A 23858-nucleotide genomic window follows, 5' to 3' on the forward strand; every position below is an offset into this window, starting at 1 on the left:
CCCATTAACAACTCATATTCAACTTATCTTTTTTTTTTGTTTGAGCTGCGATGCTATTGACAATTTTTGGCTATAAATAGCATGATGGCATAAGCTAAAAATGAAAAGATAGAGCCGAAAAAAAAGATACCAATGTTAGGTTTAATGGAACTCGGCTAAATTTTAGATACCATTCGAAGATAATGGAATACGCTCAGTAAAGTAACATGCTTTTTATTTTGTTTCAAGAACCCCAATTCACAAAACTTTAGAGGGAGAAGGATTTTCTTCGATTTTTCTTACATGAAGAAACAAAAATTTTTACTTCCAAAATCTAGGAGAAGAAGGGGGAGGTAATTAACATCCCCTATTAGTTTATAATAATTTTGCCTGATTAGCCTTCTTGAATCTACATCTCGGACCCTTAGACTCCTAGGGCTTTCCAGTTGCTCTCAGTTTTTAAAAGAGAAAACTGGAAAAAAAAACTACTGGAAAAAAATCGAAAAAAATTTGAAAAAACAACTAAAAATTTCTATCATATAAAAATATTTCGCTATTGCAACAATTTTGCTTTGAGAAATATACAAGTATAAAGTTTAAAACTGATATAATAAGCGTCATAAAGACTTAAAAAATCCACAAACTTTTTTTTTTAAGCGTTCTTACTTTGTAAATCAGCTTACTCAAACTCGATGCCATGTTTTCGAGCTAATATCTGACAACAGTGACATTAAAAATCTGCTTGAGCTGCAAATTTATTTACGAGCATTTTCAACTTACTGTTTTTTTATTTATTCTATTTATCAGTGTTTTCAGTTTATTTATTCCATTTTCCTCCACCAAAGACTTAGTTTCCTACTTATTTATTTTTATTTCTTAACTTATTTCTATATTAGATGGCAGGTAATGTTATTTTATGTTCTTAATTTGCTTTCCGCTTTACCGGCACACTATATATATTCTTTGACAAAAACATTAAAATGTGTATGCTGTTAAACTTATTCCATGCACGAAAACCCTGGACAATTTTATTTCCCTCCTTTCTTCTGTCACTCATTATTCAAATTTCGAACGCAGCCTTATTAGTGAAAATTTTTGTTTTGCTTTTAGATACAAGCACTCAGATAAGAGCTTTCTTGATTAAACTGATAAGTATTATCTTAAAATTGGGTACAGAACAATGTATAAACAATGATAACACTATATTTACAATAGCGAGTAAAGTTTCTTGAAAATAAAATACGTTTTCTTAGCTAGCGTAAAGGAAAATCATAAGCCGAGTGAACTTCGTCATTGTCGCCGTTTTTTTACTATCAGGCAGATATTAAAACGGCTGAGGGTTGAACCCACAGAAGCTAGTTATAATATAAGGGGTTTGGTTAACCTTATAGAACCAATGGGCACCAATTGAAGAGTGGAGAACAAGGGAGATAGCAGTGGCGCCATTTCAGAAAACCTTAGGGGGGGGGGCCAAAAATCGATTTTGGGCCCCCATCCAGCCTTAAAAATTTTAAAATTTTCGAACATGCCTTTAGGTACCGTACTACCTTTGGGGTTCATATTTTGCAGCTTATTTAGGGACCAAAAACAGTACCAAAATAGAACATTTACTGTATAAATCAGAAACTTACGTACAGTTACTTCAGCAATGGATATCTCCTTTGCTTCATTTTTGCGAAGTCGTCGACAAGCTTCTCAAAATTGAGCTCCTTCACTGCAGCTTTCTCAGAGAATATAAGCAGCAAATGCGAAAGTCGCTCGTTTTCCATCGTTGTCCGGAGGTAGTCCTTCACAAAGGTCAACACAGAGAAAAAACGTTCATTTGAGCACGTTGTGAGCGGGAGTGTGAGGACTACCCTGACGACCTTAAGAAGCTCAGAATAAGCTTCTTTCAATCCTCCGAGTTGTTCGAAGACATCTAAAGCATTTGCCGGTTTCTGTGGAAGCTGCGACACAAATGCACGAGCTATTAAAGCTTGACACTTCAGCTGCATAGTATCGATTCCCGCCTGATCGAAGTATGTCGCGATCACAAAAAGTAAATCTGAGTCCATAAAATCTGTGGATTTGGGGTTAAGGCAACGTGTGGCTTCTAGCACTGGCAGTTGGACAGAAAAACGCTCTTCAAACTCATTTAACACTCTGTCCAAAACCTCGTAGAACTCTCTCCGCATTTTGTCTTCCGTTGTTGTGCTTTCGGAGTCAATGTTGTGCTTTCCAATTGTTGTTGTCGTCAAATAGTCTCTTAGTCTTCCGGATATCTTCTGAACTCGTTTTGATTTAACAGGTATGGCTGAAGAGAGAGCACTTGTTTCCGACAGATCAGCTCCGACATTAATGGCCATCTCTTTAGACTTGCCGTATAGGACACGAAAATACTCGTCATCACGCATTTTCCTCAGTTCGTTCTTTGTTGCACTGATCAAAGTGCAAGCTTCTGAGATGACCAGATCTGCTGCCTGTAGTTGTTCAGAAAGAGAGTTTATCACTGCAAGAACTTCGTGAATGACATGCAAACTGAATATGAAGGGAAACGACTCTAGCTGGTTCTTAAGGCCCGTAGCTTCTGCCGCTGCCTCCCTGTCAGAAGATTCTTGAACTACTGACAGAACTGCGAGTATGCAGTCATATCTAACCAGGATCTTAGCCACTGATCTATACCAGTAAGACCAACGTGTCACTACTGTCCTTTCAAGCGTTAGCACAGGCACATTGGCAGTTTTCTGGGCTTCGACGAACAACTGGTATCGAGTGTTGCTGTTGGAGACGAAACTGTAAACTGTTTGCAAAACTGAAAATACTGATGAAATTCTTTGTATTTTCTGCATACAATCGCCAATGACAAGGTTAAGTCTATGGGAATGACAGTGTGTGTACACCGCTTGTGGTGCTTTTTCCCGGAGACGGGCCTGTACTCCTGAAAAGTGTCCGCTCATTACACTGGCCCCGTCATAGCACTGTCCAACACACTTTGACCAGTCAAGGCCGATACCCTTTATTTCGTTGTAAATGAAGTCGGCCAAACTCTCAGCGTCAACCTTGCGCATGTGGTAGCAACCTATGGCCCTTTCTTTGATTTTCAGGTCATGAACATAGCGCACTAAGATCGCGAGTTGTTCCTTTTTCGAGAGGTCTTTTGTCTCGTCAACAAGAACGGCAAAATATTTTGCTTCTCTGACTTCTTTCGCGATAGAACTTTTGATTTCATTTCCTATGACCTCAATGTAGTCGTTTTGGTACTCGTGTGACATGTAATGGCCATAGGCCTTACGAGAGTTTTTCATCAAGTCAGGGTTGATTTCTGTTAAAAGATGTACTGTCTCTACGAAATTCCCTTGATTGGCACTAGACTCCCCTTCATCATGGCCACGAAACGCAAGACCTTGCCGTCCAAGTAATGCTGTAGTTTTTAGTAGAGCTTTTACGTACTGTCTATTCTCTAGTATTTCTTTTTCGCGTTCTTTGGAGAGGCATGACGCAACAGATTCGGCCGCCTCCGTCTCAATAGCTTTAAACTGAGTCAAAGAAATGGTACATGCTTTGTGTCGGTCGCTGTTTTCGTGCTGCCGTATCAGTTCAGAAATGTCTTTCCACTTTCTAAATCCTATATCAATGAATGCTCTAGCTCCATACCTTTCGCCTGATCTTAGCGAGGATCCACTGAAATGTCGGCAATTGAAACAGAACACCGAGTCCTGTTCTTTCGAATATTCGAGCCATGGGTATTTCAAGAAATAGGAGCTGTTAAATTTTCGTTTGCGATTCCCGATGGTAGTGGCGGGATAGTCAGTCAAAACTGGTTGGCAGGGGTTATCATACGGGTTCACGGACAAATCGGTGCTGATCGTTCTGGAAGCCATTTCCTCCGTTTGTGGTTCGCGCAGGTTTGTCTCCTCAGAAATGAGTCTCACGTCCAGGGTCTGCTCGTTTCTCGGTAAAACCTCGGTTGCCGATGGGTTGTCCCTTGACGTCCCAGCATCACTATCCTACAGAGTAATCAAGTTTTAATTAAAAACAAATTAAAAGTGATGTCCCAGTTACTTCTTTTACCAGGACGTGAATCGTACATAATTAACATAGAAAACAACACAAAATTTAGAGCAAGCAACAACAAAAAACATAATCAATTCAACTACGAAGCTATAATCAATTAGTTCGTGGTAACGAACTTCAAGTAAAAAAGCGACACGGCTCAATAGTAACCGAAACTCTAAAACACGGAATTTTGATACCTATAGATGCATCAAAAGAATCAGATTTGTACGCTAATTTCAAATATATAAGTTGTATCAAATTTAGTTTTACCCATCAAAAGTTACGAGCCTGAGAAAATTTGTCTTATGTCCGAAAAAAGGGGAAAACACCCCCCCCCTGAAAGTAATATAACCTTAACAAAAATATCACCATTTAATTCAGCGCATCACTGAACTTTACTGCAGGAGTTTCAAGCTCCTATCTGCTAAAATGACGAATTTTGGATTTTCTTGCCAGAAGAAAGATCAAGGACGCGTGTTATTTTTTTTCCAGGGGTGATCGTATTGACCCAGTTGTCCTAGAATATCGCAAGAGGGCTCATTCAAAGGTAAATTAAAAGTTCTAGTGCCCTTTTTCAAATGAAAAAAATTTGGAGAGCAACTAGGCCCCATCCCACCCTCTTTTTACCCTAAGTCACCTGATCAAAATTTTGAAACAGCCATTTTGTTTAATATATTTAAAAATTTAATAAATATGTCTTTAAAGATGCCTTAATTGTCCAAAGTCTCTGGGGGAAGGTGTTCAATTTGTGGACTTTGCCCTTTTTTGTAAATAGTTTTTTTTATAAATAGTATAGGTAATTGCGAAGTATACAAACATTTTCAGTTTTTTTCTGGTGGGGGGGCAGCTCGAGCAGAGGAGGTTATGTAGGAGGATCTTTCCATGGAGAAACTTTTCATAGGTGAGCTGAATTTTCGATCAAGGGGGCACTGGATTTCCAAGCATTATTAAAAAAAGAATAAGAAATTAAATGAAAAAAAAGTTTCTTCAACTCAAAGTAAGGAGCAGGATTGAAACTTAAAACGAAAAGAAATTATTACATATGAGAAGGTTCACCCTTTCGTCAATACCTCGCTCTTTACGCTAATTTTTTTTTTTAGTACAAAATTCCTATACAAAATTTCTTTATATATCTTGCTTTCTATTTACTGGCTCAATTTCACGCTTGGAAGTGTTAAGGGTAATTGTCCCAGTAAATTTTAACCAGGATTGTATTGTTCAGAGGATGTTTCCAAGGGGGATTTCTCCGTGGAGGTGAAGCCAGACTTCCTGGCTTTATTTAAAAAATGATCAGAAATTAAATAGAAAAACAGTTTTTCAACTGAAATTAAGGAGCATTATTAAAACTTAAAAATAACAAGAATTATTACATATACGAGGGGGTTTGCCTCCTCCTCAACACTGCGCTCTTTATCCTAAAGTTTAAATTTTGTCCCAATTCTTTAAAAATGACTCCTCAAACACAAAGGGCGTTTTATTAAAACAGTAAGTAACTTTTTTACAAATGCTGAAAAACTTTAGCATGAAGAGAATGGTGTAGAGGAGGGGGAAGACCCCCTCCTCTATGGGGGCACTGTGGGGGACTTGGGGTGGATCCGGATTTCTGGCAATTCCGCGAGATCGGTACTTCCTGACGCAATAGGACAAAATTTAAAATGTGGTAGATTTACTTACAGTCGGTTTGAAAAACGAAGCCAATCGTCGTTGCATCTTTATTTCTTCTTCTTTCCTTTGGGCTTTTATTTTCCTTTTTTTTGCACCACTCGCACCGGATGAACTCATGTTTCAATAATCCGATTTGAACTTGAACACAACTTAACACTGTTTCACGGTTCTTTATTTGATGAAGGGTAACGAGAAACTAAATACAAACCCTGGTCTGGATACCCAATTTCCAGATTGTTTTTCCAGAAATTTCCAGATGTTAGCCTACACATAAATGTGCCGACTGACGGGATTCATTAATCACTGGAGAGACTTCAATGTCACAGAAGCACCCGAGCCCAGGAAGGACTTTACTTTACAAACCCCTGCCAAAAGGGTGACCATAAATTAATTAGAGAGAACGGCAAAAACAGGATACTTTCTTGAAATGCAATAATCGTCGAGTATCATGAATTTGCTATTTAGTAATAATTCACAGTAGAAATACGGTAAAAAAAAAAGAGAAAAAAGTAGAACAAGGACGAATAAACAAAGAATTACGTGGTTGAAATTGGGCCCCTCCAGAAATCAGGGGGGGGCCATGGCCCCCCCCCTGCCCCCCCCCAAATGGCGCCACTGGGAGATAGGGGGGGGGGGCAGTCATCCCCTATATTTTTTCTCTCTGGTATTTTATCCCTACCTTGCATAAATGCCTATATGGTATTTTTAAAATGGTACTTCAGAAAATACTATTTTTGGTGTGTTCCTTGAAAAAGTAGAAAAATAAATATACCCCCTCCCTAAATTTTAAAAAATACTTTTTTTTCTTCGTTAAAAATAAATTGAAAAATAATTAATGCCCTACTATATTGTTGGTAAACGGTGCCCCTAATGCCGATGGAGTATACGTGAATCAACACCTAATCTATTTAGTTTTCATGGTGCCTCTAGTTCTTTTTCTTTAGTTTTTTTTTTTTATTACAAACGAGAAACTTGAACAGCTAGATATTGCATTAAATACAGAGGGTGAGAATTATCTTTCCAAAGAAAATCTATCCACCGAAAATTCTTAACACCCCCTTATTTTCTCAGATTGGCGGCCCTGATAGAACCTAAAAGAAATAAAACCGATTTTTTTTTATTTTCAAGGTATCCATATTTTTTTTCTACAAACAAAAAACTTGAATCATAAACACAAAACACTCACTTTATTTAAATACTATAACTTTATCTAAACACACTCATATCTCACTAAACATAGAAGAGAGAAAAATTTCCATCTAAAGAAAATATGATTAGCATCATTTTGCGGTTTGTGTCATATTATTGGTGCAAAACAGTGAATCAGAGCTATTAAATATTGATATCAAACAGTTCGTGGTAACGAACTGTAGTAAGGAGCGAACCGGCTCAATAGTAAACGAAACTCTAAAAAACGGAATTTCGATGCTAAAAGATATATCAAAAGAATCGGATTTCTATGCTGATTTTAAATATATAAGTTTCATCAAATTTAGTCTTTGTCATAAAAAGTTACGAGCCTGAGAAAATTTGCCTTATTTTGGAAAATAGGGGGTAACACCCCCTAAAAGTCATAGGATCTTAACAAAAATTACACCATCGCATTCAGCGTATCAGAGAACCCTATAGAAAAAATTTCAAGGTCCAATCTACAAAAATGTGGAATTTCGTATTTTTTGCCAGAAGACAAATCACGGGTGCGTGTTTATTTGTTTTTTTGTTTTGTTTTTTTTTTTCCCCAGGGGTCATCGTATCGACCAAGTGGTCCTAGAGTGTTGCAAAAGGGCTCATTCTAACGGAAATGAAAAGTTCTAGTGCCCTTTTTAAGTGACCAAAAAAATTGGAGGGCACCTAGGCCCCCTCCCACGCTCATTTTTTCCCCAAAGTCAACGGATCAAAATTTTGAGATAGCCATTTTGTTCCGCATAGTCGAAAACCATAATAACTATGTCTTTGGGGATGACTTACCCCCCACAGTCCCTGGGGGAGGGGCTGCAATTTACAAACTTTGACCAATGTTTACATACAGTAATGGTTACTGGGAAGTGTACCGACGTTATCAGGGGGATTTTTTTGGTTTGGGTGTGGGGTTCAGGGGAGGGGGCTATATGGGAGGATCTTTCCTTGGAGGAATATTTCATGGGGGAAGAGAAATTCAATGAAAAGGGCGCAGGACTTTCTAGCATTACTATAAAAAAAAAGAACAATGAAAATGTAAACATGAAAAAGTTTTTTCAATTGAAAGTAAGGAGAAGCATTAAAACTTAAAACGAACAGAGATTATTACGCATATGAGGGGTTCTAAAAATACTCTAGCATAAAGAGCGAGGTATTTAGGAGGAGATAAATACTTCGCTCTTTATGCTAAAATTTTTTTAAATAATTTCAACTATTTATTCTACGGCCTTTCTGATTCAGGGGTCATTCTTAAAGAATTGGGATAAAACAAGATTTAGTGTGAAGAGCGAGGTATTAACGAGGGGACCAACCCCCTCATATATATAATCAAAAATTTAAGAATATAAAAGTTTGTTACGTAAGTTAATTCTTAAGTTACGTATTTTTTTTTACTAATAAAAACGTTCGTTAAAAATAAAAGATCTAGTTGCCTTTTTAAGTAACCGAAAAATTGGAGGGCAACTAGACCTCCTTCCCCACCCCTTATTTCTCAAAATCGTCTGATCAAAACTAAGAGAAAGCCATTTAGCCAAAAAAAGAATTAATATGCAAATTTCATTTTTATAATTTATGTACGGAGAGCCAAAATCAGACATGCATTAATTCAAAAACTTTCAGAAATTAAATAAAAAAATAAGTTTTCTGAAATGAAAGTAAGGAGCGACATTAAAACTTAAAACGAACAGAAATTACTCCGTATATGAAAGGGGCTTTTCCTCCTCGACACCCCGCTCCTTGCGCTAAAGTTTGATTCTTTCTCGCAACTCTACTTTTTAAAACAATAAAAAACTTTAGCGTAAGGAGCGGGGTGTCGAGGAGGAAAAGCCCCTTTCATATACGGAGTAATTTCTGTTCGTTTTAAGTTTTAATGTCGCTCCTTACTTTCATTTAAAAAAACTTGTTTTTTTATTTAATCAACTATAGGAAATTGATATAAGATGGTTGTCGTCAAATTATAAACTTTAATATGAAGCTCTGACCTGTGTCCCAATGGAGAAAATTCAAAAACGTTGCCATGTAACATAATTGGATACATGCATAGAGATAGTAAATATACATTAAGAGCCATTTCGGGTAAGGATTTACGGGACTGGATTTAGTCTTTCCTGACACTATAAGGATTTTGGGATCAATACTGGTCTTATCTTATAAATACTGTTCTATTGGTTGAAGAATAGATGTAATGTTAGAAGAGACCAAATAGACTCCTGAGGCCCACTAATAAGGAGAAGGCCAGACACATTGACTTTCCTTACAAAAACAAAGTTTAAAAAAAGATTAAAAAACATTTGTTGGAGAATTATTTGTTTTTATTTGGGGGGAGGGGTTGGGGTGGGATGTAGGGTTGGAGGGAGTAGCGGGTTGAAGGTGTGGGGGTTGAGGGAGTTCTATTTGGATGGGGGTTGTTACCCCGGGGATGTTTGAGAGGAGGTGATTGACTTTATTCTTTTTTCCTTTCATTATTGTTTTAATTAGTGTAGGATGCTTCTAGAAACATTTATGTAGTTTTTTTATTATAATTATTTTTAATTTACGATGTCTTTAGGAATGTTTATGCAGTTGATCGCTACGCGTTAGCAAAATTTAAATTTTTCCCTAGCGTAATGATTTATATCAATAATTGTTTATATTTTTGTTTATTATGTAAATAAAAGTCAAAAATCGAAGTCCTTACAACCTTTATTGCAATTAAATGAAAAAAAAACAATTTTTTTTCAACTGAAAGTAAGCAGCAACACTAAAACTTAAAACTAACAGAAATTATTACGTTTTTGAGGGGTTCGCCCCTCGTCAATACCTTGCTCTTTACGCTAGAATTAAAGTTTTGTTCTATTTTTTTTAGAATGACCCTTGAATCACAAAGGCCGTTTAATTAGAATAAATAGCTCTTTGAAAGTACTAAAAAAATATTTAGTGTAAAGAGCGAGGTATTGACGAGGGGGCGAACCCCCTCATATACATATTAATTTCTGTTCGTTTTAAGTTTGAATGTTGCTCCTTAGCTTCAGTTAAAACAACTTGTTTTTTATTTGGTTTTTAACCTATTTTTAATTAATACTGGAAATCTGGCGCCCCTTCCTGGAAAAGTTTCTTCCCCGATAAAATTTTCTCCATGGAAATATCCTCCCACTTAACCCCATCCCCCCACTCGAAAAAATCCCCCCTGAAAACGTTTGTATGCTTCCCAATAACCAATGCTACATGTAAACATTGGGCAAAGTTCATAACTTACAGCCCTTTCCTCGGGAACTGTGGGGGATTAATTCATCCTTAAAGACATAGTTATTAAATTTTTCGACTCTGCTCAACAAAATGGCTATCTAAAAATTTTGATCGGGCGACTTCGAAAAAAAAGCGTAGGAGGGGGCCTAGTTGCCCACTTAAAAAGGGCAGTAGAATTTTTCATATCCGTTTGAATGAGCCCTCTCGCGATATTCTAGGGTTAATGGGTAAATACGATCACCCTTGGGGAAAAAAAATAAACACGCATCCGTGATTTTGCTTATGATAAAAAATACAAATTCCACATTTTTGCAGATAGGAGCTTAAAACCTCTACAGTAGGGTTCACTCATACGCTGAATGTGGTGTTGTAATTTCCATTAAGATTCTATGAATTTTAGGGGATATTTCCTCCTTTTTTCGAAAATAAGGTAATTTTTCTCAGGCTTATAACTATTGATGGGTAAGACTAAACTTGATGAAATTTATATATTTGAAGTCAGCATAAAAATCCAATTCTTTTGATGTATCTAATGGTATCAAAATTCCGTTTTTCAGAGTTTCGGTTACTATTTGATCGGGTCGTTCTTTACTTACAGTTCGTTACCAATAAGTGTTTGACAGTACTTCTTTGATACTTCTTTAATTCAAAGCGTCATAACCAAAATTAATTAGATAAAATATATTTTTCATTTAGAACAAAAAATGAAATTTTATCCCGCAGGTCGATAGGTGATGTTTAGCAAAATTTTGATTCGTTCCATTTTTACAGTGAATTTAAACTCTTTACCAGAAAAACTTAGAAGATAATTTGGTATTTCGTAGTACCTAGTAAACAATTGACGAATCTATTTGTATTTTATTTCCATTAGACTGTTTTAATTCAACCATAATAGACGATTTTTTTTATAAAGAATATTCCTATATTTTTTTTATAAAGAATATTCCTATATTTTTTTATAAAGGAATATTCATATAACATTTTTGATTGTTTATCTTCTTGTGCAACTACTCTACAATCCGTTTTCTAAATCCATTAGATAGTGCAGACAGATATAGACAGCAGTTGACAGTGCAGACTGCAATTACTCTATGATTTGTTTTTTTATAAAGGAATAAATTCGTTTTTTTTTCGTTTTCTTTTTTTTAAGAGATTTGTGATAGCACTCACTATAGAGGATTTGTAATATAAACATCACATTTAGTTTAATTTATCCTCTTTATATATTACGCTATAGAATAATTTCATCCCTTTCTTCTTCGTCTTGAAGGGCATTATTGATGTCAATTATAAATAGGATGCAAGTAGTAGTATATAAGTAGTAAGTAATATGCAAGTTGTCCATTGTTAACTTATAAGGATTTTGTGGAAGGGGTCGTATTAACTTTGGAGGGACTCAATCAGTTAGAAATTTAAATTTCTAGTTCCTTTTTAACGGTAAAAAGGTATTAAAGGGTAACTAGACACTAGGACTAGAGACTTAAATGGCAACTAAAAACAGACTAGGGTTATCTAGGCTCTCTGGTAAAAGATGGTTTAAAAAATGGGTATTCTCTTTAAGTTAGTTTTCGCACTTTTATATTAGGTTTTAAAATATTTTCATCACTCTTTGCTTTTTTCTGGAGGTTAATCCATATTAGCTAATCCAGATTAGGAGGTTAATGAGGAATGTTTCAAGCACAAGTTGCAATTTGTGATTACTTTAGCGCAGAATATTTTTTAAAAAGAAATATTCTGTGAAGCTATTTATTGAACTTACGTTGTATTCTGATTACCTCAGTAATTTACAACTGAACAGCAACAGAACCAAACCATTCAGTTATTTGCAGTCTTCAGCTTCCTTGGATTCAGTTTCGTTATAAACTTTTTTCATTTTCTTCAGACCTGAGATTTCAGTTTCTGTAAATTGGTACAATCCACCATTTTATTACTTATCAATTTATATCTGAATAACAAGAAAACTGAATAATTTTTATTTTACAATTATGTTCATTGCAACTGGTTTTTTAATAAAAAATATTTTTTTCAAGTCCTTATAATCGATTTCTTTACAGCCTGAGAATTCATTTTTTTTTAATCTTGCAATTCAGTTTTTACAATTGAACGATTCAGAGCTGAGCTGAACTGCTCAGAACTACAAAGGAACTGGACAATTCAGTTCTTCACAATTCTATCCATCATAACTGAGTTGATGTTCTTAGAATTCATTTTTTTCTAATGTATTTTTCAGTTTCGTTACAATCTGAGAGTTCGTCAACTGTTCGATGGACAGAAAAACTACCTCAGGACTGGACCTCAGCTGACTTGGTAGACTGGCTTTTTGACCTAGCTTCTAAATTCGGCGTGACATATGAAGAGTTTAATATAAATGCCTTTTCTAATCTGGTAAGTAAATGTTATAGCGTATAAAATTTCACCTAAACTATCTACTTTCCTCTAACAGTCAGTTTTATTTATAACCCACTAGTACAAAAATGTACAACATCGGAGAACAAAAGAAAAAAAAACAGAAAAAGCACAGATTCAATGTCATGAAAAGGTGGCAATTAACTTACGTTCATATTTGACAACATTTTGTTTGCCACGGTACCTTTTCCAAAAACTTCCATTATTCCAAATTTATGCCAAATTTATGTTCATATTACGGCACCATGGCGGAAGAAAGGGCAAGAATTTATAGAAAAGGCAGCACTGTAGGACTGGCTGTAATCCTTATGGGAATTGATTGTTGGAGGGACCTTTTAATACATATGCCTATAAAATTGGATATCACTAAATGCTTTTGCCACTAAACGGTGTATAAGAGAATGAAAAGACGAGAAAAAATCTATCAGGCTTTTGACTATTTCAGTAATTTTTTCTACATATTTCACAAAGATCGAAATGAATGGTTAGTTTTGGTGTATTTTAGGCTAGTCCATTAGTTGTCATTTTGGTTGGTATTTTGAGATGCAGAAAATAACGTTAGAGCTGCTACTACTACTAACAACTCACCACAACACCAAGCCGCCTGAGGCCAACACAGATAGGCACGATCCTCCTCCATCCCAATCTATTCAAACCCTCTATCTTAAACCCTACCAGTAAGTTTCCATTTCCTTCAAATTTTCCTTTATGACGTCATCACACCCCAACCGCGGACGACCTGTTTTCCGCTTAGCCCTAGACGGTTGCTGAAAAGGACAATATTTAGCCTCTATCATTCTCTCATCCGCAGAACGTGCCCTAGCTACCTCAACCTTTCTCTCAGTACAACCGTAAAAAGTGGTATTGAACCATAATTTTCATGCTTCCTACTGTTTAAAACACAGTCAGTCAGCCGGGTACCCAAAACAATCCATAGGTAATTTCTCTGGAAAATATCTAATAGATCTGCATCTGCTTTTCGGAGGCCCATGATTCAGAGCCAAACTTGACAACTGTCGTCACTGCAACTTCCAATATTCCAATCTTGGTTTGCACACTTATCTTCCAAACTGTTTTTTAACTGTGAAATAACACCCTGAGTCTTGGATATTCTACTTTTAACGTCTTCACTGCTACCACCGTCTTTACTAATAATACTACCAAGGTAAGTGAAGCTGTCCACCAGAAAAATCTTTTCGTTACCCAACGTCACCTTTTCATCTTCACTTATTCCTAGCTTTAGCGACTTAGTCTTCTTAACATTAAGTTTCAAACCTGTTCTAGCCCCCTGAACTTGCAAAACCTCTGAAAGTTCATTGATTTTGCTCACGCTTTCATCTAGGATGCTTAGATCGTCAGTGTAATCTGAATACGAGAGAGTTTTTGCTCCGCATTTGATTCCATGGTCTCCCATCTTTTTCCTGTGCTTCTAAAGACAAAATCCATCAAAATGGTCCATATAAAGGCCGATAAAACATGACCCCTACAAAACCAGCTGGTGACCTCATTTCCTACTTTAACCACAGCAATTTTATTCTCGTGCATAATATTAATCCCTTTAATGTATTTGTCTGGTATACCATACAAGGATAAAACCTTTGCTAAAGCTCTTCTATTAACAGAATCAAATGCTTGCTCATAATCTATAAAACTGAGGACCAAAGGTGTTTGATAACTCAGGAACTACTCAATTATTAACCCAAGAGTGAAAATTTGGTCGATACATCCTCTATCTTTTCTAAAACCGAACTGCTTTTATCTCAAAACTTTGTCTACATCGTCTCTCAATCTAAAAAGCATCATATTACTAAGTAATTTGCAATCTACAGAGGCCAGACTAATACTTCGATAATCACCATGCTCACTCTTATCAAGTTTTTTATACAGTGGTTTGATTAAGGTTTCTCTGAAGTCGCTAGGAACTTCCCCTTTTTCAAAAGTCGTATTCATAATCTTCAGTAACTTATTTCTAATCTGAAAGCCGCCATTTTTAGGATACTCATTTACCGCACTATCAGCACCTGGAGGATTATTATTTTTTAATCCTTTTATTACTGTCATTAATTCTTCCTCACAAAACAGATCTTCCTTCGCATCCAAGGTATCACAAACTTTTACATTTTCATCTATATCTTTTCTTGCAATTGCAACTCGGTTTAGTACATTCTCAAAATGTTCTGCCCATCTCTCTTTAACCCTTTCCTTACAACTAATAGTAGCAGCACATACCTCCTAACTGCATCTTCCAGATCATCTGCAATTTTATCAATGGCCTCCACTTCACATCTCCGTAATTCATTCTTCAAGGATTTTTCCACATTCTTTGCGTTCCTCTTGTTTTCATATGATCGATCACTCTGTTAATTCCTGTACAAGCTCCTTCTTCTCTCAATTAAACATAAAGCATTTTCACTAATTTTCCTAGCTGTGGTCCTAATTTTCTTTCCCAAGACACCATCAGGAACTTCAAAAATTGTTTCCCAAAGGCCCATAAGTTAACCATGAGTATCCATCTTCCACATTGTCAAATTTTAAACTCTCCAATTTAGTATTCAATTGATCCTGGAAAGTTTCTCAAATTCTCATCCTGGGGTTTACAAACATCCTATTTTCCCGAGCATTAGTTACCCTTCCGAAATTTAAGCTTTAAATTTACCCTAGACGTTACCAGATGGTGGTCTTTACTTTTAATATCAATAAAAGCACTCTTATATACCCTAGTATATTGTATTGATCCTACCGAACTTAGGTTTAAAATAGCATAATCAATGAGGTTTTCTGTCTTACCATCACGTGAATACCTTGTTAACTTGTGGACCATTTTATGACAAAACACCGTATTGATCATAACTAGATTGTTATACCTACAAAATTGCAACAGTCTGTAGCCCTTGCTGTTTTCTTTTCCTACACCTAATTTATCTAAGTCAGGATACCATCTATTCCCATTTCTACCAACCTGAGCGTTAAAATCTACTAATAAAAACATCATATTTCTACCTGGACCCTGACAGTTTGCTACTTTAACTGTAAGTAAAATTCATCTGAGTGACTAGTGTTTCCATAAGTCAGTTCTACATGGCCATATACTACTATAACTGATATGCTGAACTTTTTAGTCATAAAATGAGGGATTAGTATTTTATTATTAATGCTCTTCCAGCCTAAGCAAGACTTAGCAGCTTCTTTATTTATCATGAGCCCTACTCCGTGTCTATGTACCCCATCCTTCCCGCCTGAGTAAATAAATTCTATACCACCTAATTTTATACTTCCCACCCTTGAAATATGAGTTTATGAAATTCTTAATAACTCAAGTTAAAATCGCCTGAATTTGTTAGTCAAAGTGTTGATACGATATTATTTTTTAACGTTCTAACATGACAGGTTCTAATTGTCAAATTCGTTAAATCATTTAAATTGTTTAGGTATCAGGAAAAGCCATAATCCCTGGGACAAGTGCAGGATGGGAACCAACACGCCTTCCCAAGTCTATAGCGAAGCGCTTAAGCCGGCTTAAGATCTGTAGAGGATCTAGAGGAACCGTGCAATCCTTCGACCATCTTGGTCACACCATAGTTTGTGACCTTCCTATCTTAAACAAGACTTAGCAGCTTCCTTATTCATCATGAGCCCTACGCCCTGTCTATATACCCCATCCTTCCTGTCTGACTAAACAAATTATGTGTCACCTATTATCATGCTTCCTAACCCTGGGATATGAGTTTCTGAAACTCCTAATAAGTCGAGTTCGAATCGTCTGAATTCGTCAGTCAAAATGTCGATACGATAGTCATTTTTTTAACGTCGTAACATTTCAAGGTCCAATTTCCATGTTCTTTAAATGATTGGAACCAACACACCTTCACAAGTCTATATCGAAGCGCTTAAGCCGGCTTAGAAGGGGACAGCAAGAAATCCCCGGGACCTTCAGTAGAATGGTCACAACAGGGTTTGTGCAATCCTGTGCCCATCTTGGTCACAACATGGTTTTCAGCACTTGCCGATTCTCTTCTATCAGTAAGAGTCGAAATACTGCACAGACAGTCTCAAGCTTATTACCTCCAACTCACTGTATATTCGTGCCTACAAATATTACGCTACTAAGGGGAGGCAGTCCATATTCGATAAATTACCTATGATTAGGTATTTCAGCCCGAAAACACCCACCAAAACACACCAAACCCAGAAGAAATATCTAATAATCAAAATTAACCAAATCTAATAAATAAATGATTTCTTTTTCGTAAGATTACTCTCTGTAGACGTTAACATTCTCTTTAGCTTAATGGTAATAATAACCAATTATAATAATTGACCTATAACCTACATCATACAGAAATACATGAGAACTTGGGGAGTAATTAAGAAAAATGAACGAGAAAGGAGACAAAACTAAACATAAAAATTAAACATCAGCCAATAAAATAGGGAGAATCAAATTATGATGCGGCGAAGGTCAGAGGAAGGCTGTGACCGATATGAAATATATGAACCACTTAACTGTTGCTATAAGAGAGAAGAAGAGCCAACGTATAAATTTGCAATATCAATAAAATGAACAGTTGCTCTGTACATCATTCTTGCTCAAAAAGAGATAAAAATGAGAAAGTAAAAGACAAAACCCTCAGAAAAAAGTAAAATACAGTCTACCAAGGGAATGCCTATTAGGCTCTCTATGAATAGGAGCAATTTTAGAATAACCATTTTATATTAAACTTTATAATAATTTCTTTATTTGCTGCTTTCTTTTAAAAGTCACAATTAATTCCAATTAGAAATTAGAATTTGTTAAAAAGCCTATTAAAATATTCTTTTTCTAGATCGGTTTGCAGATGGCACGAATGCCACAAGAGGAATTCATCAAAAGAGACAGTCGATATGGTATGGCCATCTATCAAGCCTTTCAAACTGTTTTAGCGACATCTACTGGAAGTCAAAAAACTACAGACCCGCTAGAAACATCCTTAAATCCCAGTGACATTAAAATTGAAGATTTTGGTTTAGTATTTACCGATTGTGATGACCAAAGTTACCGCTCAGATACACATTTCGAATCTCATGTAAGCCACGCAGCTCCTGGAATTGCTCAAATGGCTCCCGAAACGGATGCTTCTCAATCAAAATATTTGAACATTAGCTATGAGAATGAGAGGCATACAAAATATCCAGGATACTTGTTTGACGTACCTGGAACTTCACAAGCATTCCAAACCTCGGTAATAGAACGTAAGTCGAGTTTTGACGCGATTTAACGTGTTTATCACTTTTTACAAAGTTTTAAATATTTAAAATAGAGTTTTCACATAAGTTAAAGTTAGGTTAGATGCGATTAGATTTTTAGGATGAAATATGCTACGGTAAAAAAAAAAAATCCCAAATTAGCTGAGGTTAGAATAATTTAGTAAAAAGATTAATCACAATTGCACAAAACTTTCAATTTTAATTGATTATGCTTTCTAAAACAGTTTACTGCAAAAAAGTCTGGTTTTACTGCCCCTTAACCACTTTGTTTTTGTACGATCAAAGGGAACGAATTTAAAAGAAAGAAAAAAAAATGCGAAAATAAGAGTATTTTTTTGGAATAATAAAGCTACGTTAGTTGTCACGATTTTTTAAAAATAAGGTATGAAAATGTGCATTTGAAGGCAAAAAGGGACCATAAACACGAATATTAATGAACAAATAGTCTTTTTAACATTGAGGCTTTTGGGTCGATGTCTCCTCGAAGTGAGTCCCACCCCAAAGTTGTTTTTATTAACAACTATGATTAAGGGTTCCTGTACTTGTTGTTGCTAGTTGTACGAAAATGACAACCAAAATCAAAACACGCTAAGTGCATATTTCAGGTTGAGGGATTTCACCCTCCAGAAATAAAAGGATGCTAATCCAACTATTAAAATAAAACAAACTATTAGTTGCTAATATAAGAACACTCTAGAAAGTGTTTCAATACAAAACACGTACGATATTGGATAAAAAGCATAGCCAAGAGGATAAGTATCAATATATGTAGCGTCCTAGACGAATAACAGATAGAAAAGACATTTCTCGGCAGCAGATTAACAGAAGCTGCATAGCTTTAAGACTAGACGATATGGTTTCAGAAAATTAGCTATGCAGAAGAGAACGTGTTCTAAAGAAATATACGCAGTTATGTTTTAGTGACTCTTAACGGGTATAGGAGGGGGTGCTTTAGTTGGCTTACCAAAATTTTAACAGCAGGGTTTCCATGTGTCTCCTGATTTTAAAAGACAAAATCGCATAAATAAACGTAAGACGTGGACACATAAACAAAAAATTTCCTGAGCATTAGTATTTAGTCATGAGGAAGGAGGAGTAAATTTAAAAAAAGATTAATGGAAAAGCGTGACGCGAGGATAACTGATAAGACATTGACAAGAAAGGATACGCTTATTTCTGTAAAATTATTAAACAATTTATAATCAATACAACTTTTCGATTGTTTACACACAGGATTTATCATTGAGAAACTGGGAATGTTCCAACCTGGTTGTGTCCGAAAAGAGTAAGGGGACTCCCTTACTAGAAATTAATAAAAAGCGCCAGATAGAAACGAGAATAAAGTAAAAATGCAAAAGAAATGCAAAAACTGCATACTTTGAAAAGAGATACAAAAGAGATGCATGAAATCAAAAAGGAAACTAAAGTTAGTAAGTTAACAGAAAAGTATAAAAAAAAGGTGTATCAGATGGCGATTATACGAATCGTGGATATAATTGTGTATTGGTCGTCTTGAAGAAATAAATAGATACCAAATAATGGGAATGTAAGAATTGGAAAATTGAATTAATATGTAAATAATCTCTATTACTGCAAAAAAAAATTACCAGAGCGTCGCTCTGGTAATTAATTAAAAAATTAATTAAAATTTTAATTAAAAAATTTAATTTTTTATTAAAAAATTTTAAAAAGATTTTAAAATTAAATTAAAATTAAATAATAAATAAAATAAAATAAAAATTATTAAATAAAAAATTAAAATAAAATATAAAAATATATAAAAAAATAAAAAATATAAAAATAAGAAAAAAATAAAAATAAAAAATAAAAATAAAAAACATATAAAAAAATATATAAATATATATAAAAAAATAAAATAAAAATAAAAAATAAAAAATAAAAAATAGAATTAAATAAAATTAAATAAAATTAAAATTAAATTAAATTAAATTAAATTGAAAAGCTTTTAATTAAAAAATTAAAAATTAAAAGAGCGTCGCTTAAACAAATCAACTGAGCTGAAGTGTTTTTTACTTCAAAGAAGTCTAAAAGAAAGTAACTCGACATTCACAAATAATAAATGTCTAGCCCGATTTTACAGAAATAGATAACAGAAACGGGAAACGCTTTCCCTTAATAAGGGTCTAATGAGAATTAAATGCTGTTAGAACCACTGATAGTACAGTATTACCCATCAAATTGAAACACATTTTTAAAAAAGCAGAATTTCTATCTACTGAAATCTAAGCTCCAATGAAAGGTCTTAATTTTTTTTATTAAACCTAAAATTTTGTTATAGAAATTATCGATTTCTTATTGATTTACTATAATTATTGAAACTGTTTTTTATTGACTAGAATAATTATTTGGCTCAACTCTATAGTTATGCTCTAAACATTTCGATTTCGCGCTAAAAGACCTTTTGCAGCAGGAGCACAAAACAGAAAACAAAAAATATAATTTTAAGAAATATAAAGAGAAGTTAAAACAATGAAAAGAAAAAAGAGAAAGCCTTGTTCTGCTTTTTTGTTGTTGTGCTTTGTTTTTCTCAAAATGCAGTTTTATCATTCTTCCATATTTGAAACCAAAATATCTAAACTGTATTTACGTACTTCTTCAGTATCTAGTACAAAAATATTTTTTCTTTCTCTCTTATTCTTATTCCCATATATTATGAATTAAAAATCTTCAAAAATTTCTTTAAGTAGTTTTTTTTAATTCTATAAGTAGACAGGCTAGGTAAAATATCTGAAACACTTTCAGTCACTTTAATTTAGATAAAAAGTGATAAACTTTATAAAATGTGGTTTTTCAGATTTCGAAATTAAGTAAAATGTGACAGATATTTATATTTATTTATATATATATATATATATATATATATATATATATATATATATATATATATATATATATATATGAAAATAAGCTTTAGACTAAGGTTAATATCCCACTACAAATGCTATTAAAGATCTACAGGTGGAGCCTTTACTTTTTTCAATCATTAAAAAAAAATAAGATAAGCCCTTATTTTGGGCAAGACAATATATGGCTAGTTGATTTAAGCAAAGGATCTCACAACAAATAAGAAAGGAAAGAATTCTTGTTTTAAACAATATTAAATGATTTGTTCCTTAATGAGCTGTCTGGAATAAGAGCCATCTAGTGGAAACTGATCGATTTGTCCAGTTTCCTACTGTATTTTCAAATACCGTGTGCATGCAATTCCTTCACGTACCAGCACAAACAGTTAAAGAGATTCTTTTTTAGGGGGTTCAAAATGCCCCTTTATTCATCAAATGCAAAAACTGAAATAATTAAAAGAAATAATCTCAGTAACTCCCAATAAGTGAAACGATTCCAAGTTTTAATAGGATATTGGGTAGTTGTATGAAATACCCCTACCTAATACTCTTTATCTAAGTAGAACCTGAGTATAATCGTTTTTTTTTCGATTTTTTTTTTTGGCAAACGAATTTGATCTATATATTGCATATTAGAGGGTGGGGTGGGGGTAAAGTAACTTTGTAGTTTCCGTAATTTGGTTAATAAAGTATTATATTCTAATCATATTTTTTTATATTTCATTAGGAATGAACGTCCGATAAACAGACCCGCTAAATTTTACCGCTAAATTTTATGAAGAATATTAGGTTTGGGTATTTCACACAAGTACCGAATATTGCTCACGTCCAATTTGTAAACTTCTACAGCGGCAAAAAGGTAGATTGAAGTTTTACGTATATGGAACCAGTTTTTTCTAAATTGGCTTCCTCCACTAAATAACATTTTTTCCTCCAGTATTTTTTTCATACTGTGTATCTACGAACTCTCTAGCAGCTTTCTAGGAAATTATGAAAATCATCGCTATATTTTCATGAGAACTCTCAAGAAATCCGTTGAATAGAAAAGCTTGTTTTACAGAGAATCAAAGTGCTTCCCAAACAAAAGAAGATTTTGCCCCTCTTTATTATTTTTCTTTCAATGAAACAGTTCATATCTGAATCAAAGTGTTTTTACGTAATTTAAGTAGGCTTGAGCCCCCCCCCCCTGTTTCACTAAGGATGTATGTCTCGTTTAGAAACAGTTTAGCCCAAATTTATTGTTTTGAAACATGCTTATCTAAACTCTTCAGTTTCACTGGGGGGGGGGGTGCCTTTGACTAACCTAAGAAGAATCCTTTTTACTCTATATGAGAAGTTATGACTGATTGTCTACTCTATTTGAGAATTTATGATTGGTTACCTTAGCGTGTTTTTTTTTTAATTTTTGTATAAAAAAAAACAACAACTGCAAATTGACTATTTTCCGATCCAAAATGCGCATTTAATTCATTTTTATTCCGCTTCAGCTCTAGCGTGCACAGAGGATTATGACAGTATTTCAGATGAAGGGCGCGATACTCCCGTTTCAAGAACGAGTCACAGTTTTAGCAAACCAATGAAGAGAGTGAAAAAACTAGGTGGTAAGTGTCTTGGTCATTTGTCAAAATTATAACTCCTAGGATTTTTTTTTTCTCAAAATTATATCTTTAACTAAAATTCATTTCTAAAAATGAATGATATTATTATTTATCCCATGCTAATAAACACTGGAGCTGGGCGATTCTTTGTGTGTATACCAAAGTATCGATGTTCTCAAGTATCCTGCCCTGGTATCGATACTTTCAATTATACCGATACTTTTTATACTGTTGATTTAAATTTGGCAAATCCAATTTATAGGCTTCACCTTCAAAAAGAAGGTACATTAGAGCCTCACATATACAAAAACAGATAACTGACATTTTTCGAAGGCTGTCAGCGTCAAAAATAAACGACAACAGTTAAAAATCATAAGTATTAATAATTAAAATGATATGTAGCTAGGAATATATTTTGATTTTGAATTTTTTGTGAAAAAAAAATCCAAAAATGATAAGATTTTTATTTTAGATAGTAATTTTAGATGCATGCCTGAAAAGTTTAGCCTTAGTATAATTTTACTAGTACAGGAACAGGTAATATTTAGCTATTCTAAAAACAAATTGCTTTGCTTTACATTGTTTTCAACTGTAATAGCTATTGGTATACAATTCAATGAGAAAAGAAGCTAGTTTTGCCAAAAATTTAAAAGGTATATTCTCCCACGAATGAGTCAATTTAAAAAGTTTTAATTAAACGTGACGTGCAACTTGGCAGCTCCATCTTAAAGGCTCTCAATATTGTACCTCAATTTCATAATGGACTGGAAAGACTACCCAAAAATTTAACCCATCATGAATTTATGTTGAAAATTGAATTTATGTTGAATTAAACTTACGTTGAAAATTGTAATACAGACCGAAGAAATGTATTTTTCAGCGCAGATCCGAAATACTTATTTTCAAGGTTTTAGATGTAGGATCATCAATTCAAAGGGGTGGGGGGGAGGAAACAAAGAGTTTTAAAAACATCTTTTCTTGGTGTTTTCATCGTACAAATCAGAGATTTAAAAAATACCTTGTTTTGTAAAAGCACCTTTACTCTGAAGTTACTTTTATTATGTGCAAATTCATATTATAATTCAGTTTCTTTTATCGCATCCCCTAAAAGCAATAAACAAACTATAGTCAAAACTATATGTTGTTTACCATACATTACATAGTATGAGAAATCAGATTATATTGAGTTAATAAAATAAGGATACTGAAATAAGATTCACCAATGTAATAGCTTTTTTTCGAAATTCACTTCCTATTACAAAGTATCTCTTAACAAGATAAACTTGGAGATTTTGAGACTAAAATGTGTTAAAATGGATAAATCTCTTCAAAATAGGGTGTAAGAGAAGTTTTTCTTCATTTTAATCCCTTTTTCATTAATTTCCTTTTATTAACCCTTTGAGATACAAGTAAATTTATGGCTTGATCCCTTAAAGATGAAAGAGAACATTTATAAAAAAAGCATTAACACAGACAACAATTTTCTCATCCATTGAAATTCGAGTAAGAAATTTTTCGAAAAAGCCTACTGTTAGAAATACGGTCAGTAGGCGAGGTACCCAGAAAAAAACCGTAAAAAAACATTTTAATACGTGCGCAAAGTTTCACAGTATTTTTAAACCAAACTGTGAAAAACCATGTAACCAATTTTAAATTTCCGCTCAAC

General features: G+C 34.2%; 2 protein-coding genes across 10 annotated transcripts in view; one reads left to right on the top strand and one right to left on the bottom strand.

Annotated features, from left to right (window-relative positions):
* Nucleotides 1-6206, bottom strand: part of LOC136024679 (zinc finger MYM-type protein 1-like) — an 8141-nt gene extending 1935 nt beyond the window's left edge. Inside the window, exons 1-2 of the mRNA XM_065700100.1 lie at nt 5689-6206; nt 1836-3965 (exon numbers count right to left, since the gene is read on the bottom strand). Of these exons, the coding sequence (XP_065556172.1) occupies nt 1836-3965; nt 5689-5796 (2238 nt within the window). The 5' untranslated portion in view covers nt 5797-6206. The remainder of the gene's footprint in view (nt 1-1835; nt 3966-5688) is intronic.
* Nucleotides 1-23858, top strand: part of LOC136025359 (ETS homologous factor-like) — a 57730-nt gene that overhangs the window by 29180 nt on the left and 4692 nt on the right. For all 9 annotated transcript variants that reach the window (XR_010617077.1, XM_065701307.1, XM_065701300.1 and 6 more), the window contains exons 4-6: nt 12311-12465; nt 17310-17715; nt 22082-22195. Coding sequence is in view for 8 of the 9 variants with exons in the window: in XM_065701307.1 (XP_065557379.1) it covers nt 12311-12465; nt 17310-17715; nt 22082-22195 (675 nt within the window). In the remaining variant the exon portion in view is untranslated. The remainder of the gene's footprint in view (nt 1-12310; nt 12466-17309; nt 17716-22081; nt 22196-23858) is intronic.

This window comes from Artemia franciscana, chromosome 3, assembly GCF_032884065.1.
Source record: "Artemia franciscana chromosome 3, ASM3288406v1, whole genome shotgun sequence".
Classification (NCBI taxonomy): Eukaryota; Metazoa; Arthropoda; class Branchiopoda; order Anostraca; family Artemiidae; genus Artemia; species Artemia franciscana.